At 48.4% G+C, this 4864-nt stretch overlaps 1 protein-coding gene across 1 annotated transcript; it reads right to left on the bottom strand.

Annotated features, from left to right (window-relative positions):
- Positions 1–3380: 3380 nt before the first annotated feature.
- Positions 3381–4664, bottom strand: LOC119405714 (uncharacterized). The gene has a single exon (XM_037672554.1). It carries the CDS (start codon positions 4662–4664, stop codon positions 3381–3383), a length of 1284 nt encoding a protein of 427 aa, XP_037528482.1.
- Positions 4665–4864: the final 200 nt, after the last annotated feature.

Genomic DNA, 4864 nt, shown 5'->3' with positions numbered 1-4864 from the left:
GTCTCCTCACGTCATCCACAAAAAAAAAACCTGTTTATCTGCACGCAAGGATGCGCGTTCGCTGCTCTTCCTCCGCGTATGGTGAGGAGGTCAGCAGGAGAGACGAGCCGACGAACGGAGCAAAGCGAAGGAAAGAGCGAGACGAGCGAGGGCCACTTTTGGATCATCAAACATATGTAACTGCGCTATTACGGCTACGGCTACGTGTTCTCACGGCTACGTGTACGGTGTAGACTCGTGCACAACTGCAACACCACAAGTATATTTCGACCTCTATGTCGTTTAGGGCCTATTAAGTTTCCCTCCTTTCGTGTGCCAGCTATAAAGGAGGCGAAAGAGCGCGTACACTCTAAGCCGAAACTGGGCAAAATTGGACTAACGGCAGTCGTTAAACCAAAGGATCAACGGTTCGTCCAACAGGGTGTAAATGCGAGACAGTGCGTGTCGTGCGCAAACGCCCGGCAAGAAGGGGACCAACGGGGGGGTGTAACTGCGCGCCGATCGCCTGCTGCCGCCCTGCACTTCCAGGGCCTGTCGGCTAGCACGATCACGAGTTATATGGCTTACACGCGAGAGTGAAAGCGAAGCACTATTACAACGAATAGAAGCAGTTATGAGAGTCAAGTTCAACTCGCGCCGGCGCACACAGCGAGCGAGAGCGCTCACCCACGTTTCTTCTCTACGAGCTGCCGGACCCAAACAAGTGCAAGCCTTCGAGCCCGGACACCGCGGATAACTCGCTTCAATGTACCGAATTGGGAAGAACTACGAAGAACACTGCCAGCGCTAACAAAAGTAAGCTGTTCGTCAGAGATTGTATTCCCGCAGAGTCAGCGGCTACAACTACGAAGCGATACGAAGTAGGCTTCGCTACGTCGTCGGCACCAAGCCGGCCGGCGGCTGGTGAGAGTTCGTTGCCGGGGCAGGTGAAAGAAACGTTGCGTAGAATTTGTTTCACGGAGAATGATGTCTTCTGGAATAAAGTATAGTTCAATATGTGTCTTTCTCTCCATGCGACAACTGTTAAACATCTAGCGTGAAGGCGAGCGCCGATACGAATCAACGTGCGGCCGGCGGTGTACAGCGAGCGACTTACGAGCACGGTGAAAGAACTGTGCCTGCGCGCCGTCTCGTCGTTGTAGGTATACATTCATCTACATCACTCTGTAAGACGCCGCCGACAGCGGACATCTATTTTTCGTTTGTAGGTAAAATAACGACAACGAAAATTGCACAAGAGACGCATGTTGTGATCGCCAGCGGTCGTTTAAATCATAGCCGTCAACAAGGAGGTGCCTATATGCCACACTTTCTGGCTTATAGCCAAATCTTACTATGTGAATAAAGATCTGTGTGTAACTTGTGCAGTTTTGGTTTGCACCATTGACCAAAACAGCACCCAGATATAGATGGCCATATAGATAGATAGATGCAAACAGTCAAAGTGCCTTTGGTTTGCTTAGAAATGCTTCGTATTTAATATACATTTTTCATACATTAGCATAGCATTCACTGTATTGAAGAAGTGACATAGCACAGGCAGAATGGTGCTCACAACATTAGACAATTCATGCAAAAAACATCATTACACAACATGGCCATTGTATTTTATGTAGCCGTGCTTTGTGTTTGGGATTTGTTTACATGAGCTTGTTTTGAACTGACTTGTGCGTGCAATTTATGTGGCTTGGGCATGTGCAGATTCCAGTTGTTTAGGAGGCTCCTGATGAATCTGTAGTGGTCGCCTCTGGGCCACAAGAATCTAGTGAGGACATCAACTCATCAATTGAAGAATTTATGAGTTCCAGCAGCTCTGTGGAGAACCAAGTTCCTGCTACCGCTGCAACAGCTGCTGTAGGAAGTGATGGAACCAGTGTAGGTGCCGAAAGCACCAGCACCCCCAGAAGCAAGACAAAGAGTAGGAAGCGGCCACTCAGCGTCATGCAAGAACTACTTAAATTACACAAAAAGGCTGACGAGCGGTCAGCAAAAACCACTGAAGTTAGCATGCAGCTCCGAAAGGAGCTTGTGCAATTGCAAAAAGAATCTAATGGCATACAGCACGGAATGCTCGAAATCATGAAAGAACTTGTTACAAAAAAGAGGAAATGAGTGTAAATAAAGGGACATATGCTTGAATGAGAGACTCACAAGTGTGTGTGTATGTAATGTATCGGAATGCCGTTTTTTGTTTTGACTTGTCTTTGTTTTTATAGACAGTATCAGTGCTTCCCGACACCTGTATAATGATCATGTCCAAACTGATGAACTTTCATCAGTCTCAAAGTAAAAACTTTCTACTGTGAGACATAGTGCGAGATTTTTCAGTGCTATGTCTGCATTTCAACCTTGCAGATAAACAGGCAGGAGAGTTGTATAGTCGAGCGATGTGTATGAAAGATCTCGTACTTGGATAAAAAACCACCAGGCTCAGTCACAGTCAAAAACCGCCAGGCAGCACAGTCACAGCGATAGCTGGAAGATAAGATTTCTGGACTACATTTGCATGGCCTTCACTGTTTATGGAGTGCTCGTATGGCGGGATACCATTGTGATCCAGATGCACGGCCCGCATGAATGTACTTTCGAGAGTGTTTGACCAAGTTTGTGGAAATCCAGAAAGCACAGGTGTTTGAACCTGAGTGGGTGTCGAGGGTAGAATCCTTGATGGCACTCAAATAATTTTAACTTGTGTCTGTCCAACAGGACTGACAGAACTTGTCATTATTTTATGTTCTTGGTGTTTGATGTACGTGGCTAAGAGCAGGCAATAAAGCGAAAAAGAACGGGCGTAGCTCTGTGGTAGAAAACTGGGCTCACAATGCAGAGGACCCAGGTTCGAACCCCAGTCTGTCAAGGGTTCGATAAGAGGCTGACATTATGGCCGTCAGGCACAATGACAACACAAACAGGTGCTGATGAATGTGTAAATAAATGGTTACGGTACAAATCCTTGTCTCGTCATTAATTTACGCCATTAAACTTACTACGCCGTGTACTCTCGGCGCAATAAATGCATTCGCATTTCCTCAGGATTCCCTTCGGGGAGGTGGACGCATTTTTTACATACCTGTTTTTCTAAATGCGTTAACGATGCAAGCGAGCGAGCAAAACCGAAAGCTGCCGTACTACTTGTAGAGCAACACGAATGTGCAGCAGACCTGCCTCCGTAGCCTTCGCTCCACTGTCAATATAGCTTGTCGCCGAGTGTAGCCTGTAAACACATTGATGAGGACAGGTTAAAACATATTGAAAGAGACAATAGTTTGCAATATAGGCAAACGTACAGCACTCCAGCATCAGCCGCACATAACACACTGTGTAATGATGCACATGTTGACGTGTCTTCACCAGTCTTCTGGCTCACACACAATTACTTCTCAGTTCTGTGCACAGGTGATGAAGTGTTGCGCCAGGGCATCTCTCACATGCACTCCCAATGCATCCTGCTGAGTGCTTATGCACACTGGCTGAATGCGGCTCGCATCTTCAATACGGGCAATCTCCAACCAACTTGCGTCACACTGATCTGAGAATTCTTCACAAATATTGTGGAGCACACAGCTCGCACGAATGACTGCATTTACATTGTCTATGTCACATTCCAGCCCTTTGTGTAAAATTCGGAATCGGGCCTTCAGTCGCCCAAACGCATTCTCGACCACTCGTCTGGCACTGGACAGTCGGTAATTGAATGCTCTCGTGCTCGATCCGTCGGACCCTGCTCTTGCATAAGGCTTCATCAGGTGCGGTTGCAGTGGGAATGCCTGGTCTGCAAGAAGGACGGGCCCAACTGCCACTCCGTGCATCTGCTTCACTCCCATTTTGAAGACGTCGCTTTCCAAACGCTTTGACAGTTGAGACCTCTCGAACACCGCTGCATCATGCATCCGACCTGGTGAACCTACATTGGTGTACATAAACTTGTAATGGTGGTCCACCACAGCCAATAGAATGGTGCTGTACCATCCCTTATACTTATAGTAATCTGTTGCATGATCCTGGGGTGGGCAAACTTCAATATGACAGCCGTCGAGGGCACCTACTCCTTGTGGGAAGCCGGCAACAGCAGCAAACTGGCGGAGGTGCTCGACCAGTTCTTGCGCCCTCGGAAATCGGACAAACCGTGGCTCCAGGCGACGCACAACTACATTGCAGAACTCGCGGAATATGATGTTCACTGACGACCTGCTGACTACAAAAAGGTTCGCCACTGTTCTTTCTTCAGCAGATGTGGCCAGCCTGTACAGACCAATGGCGACGCGTTTCGTCAGAGAAATGGCTTTACGCATGTTCGTGTCTAGCCGTGCCATGCTTCCGCAAACACACACGATGTATCGAAACGTGCTCACATCCAACCTGAAGTTTTCTCTGAAAGCACTTACGGGAAGATGCGGTAGCGTGGTCTCGAACCACGACTCCGGCCGTGCATACGTCCACACACACCGTTCGCGCCACATCAGCCGCGCCACCATGACCGCGAGAAAGTTGCGCTCTCGTTCCGAGTGCTCCTTTTCTTCTTCAAGTTCCTCCAGTTGTTGCATTATACGCAGCATCTGTGCCTGCTTATCCCGCAGTGCTGCCTGTTGAACGGCGAACAGAGACAAAATCGTGGCCTTATTGTCGTCGTGATCGCCTCGCAAGATAGCCTGGCTCGACGCCATCACACTTGCGTCAGCACAACGTTGATGAAACAACGTTTTTTAACAAAAACTAAACGACAACGCCAGAACAAACGACACACACCAAAGCTATTCTAGCCACTACACCAAAGCGGATCGAGCAATGGATTGTCTTGGCTGTTGCGCCGATCGCGAAACGGTGAGGTGATCTCGCCCATTGTGGCGAGACCAGCCTTTACTCA

Source organism: Rhipicephalus sanguineus, chromosome 9 (genome assembly GCF_013339695.2).
Source record: "Rhipicephalus sanguineus isolate Rsan-2018 chromosome 9, BIME_Rsan_1.4, whole genome shotgun sequence".
Lineage (NCBI taxonomy): Eukaryota > Metazoa > Arthropoda > Arachnida > Ixodida > Ixodidae > Rhipicephalus > Rhipicephalus sanguineus.
Note: the sequence above shows the minus strand (reverse complement) of the source record. Positions and strands in the feature narration are given on the sequence as shown.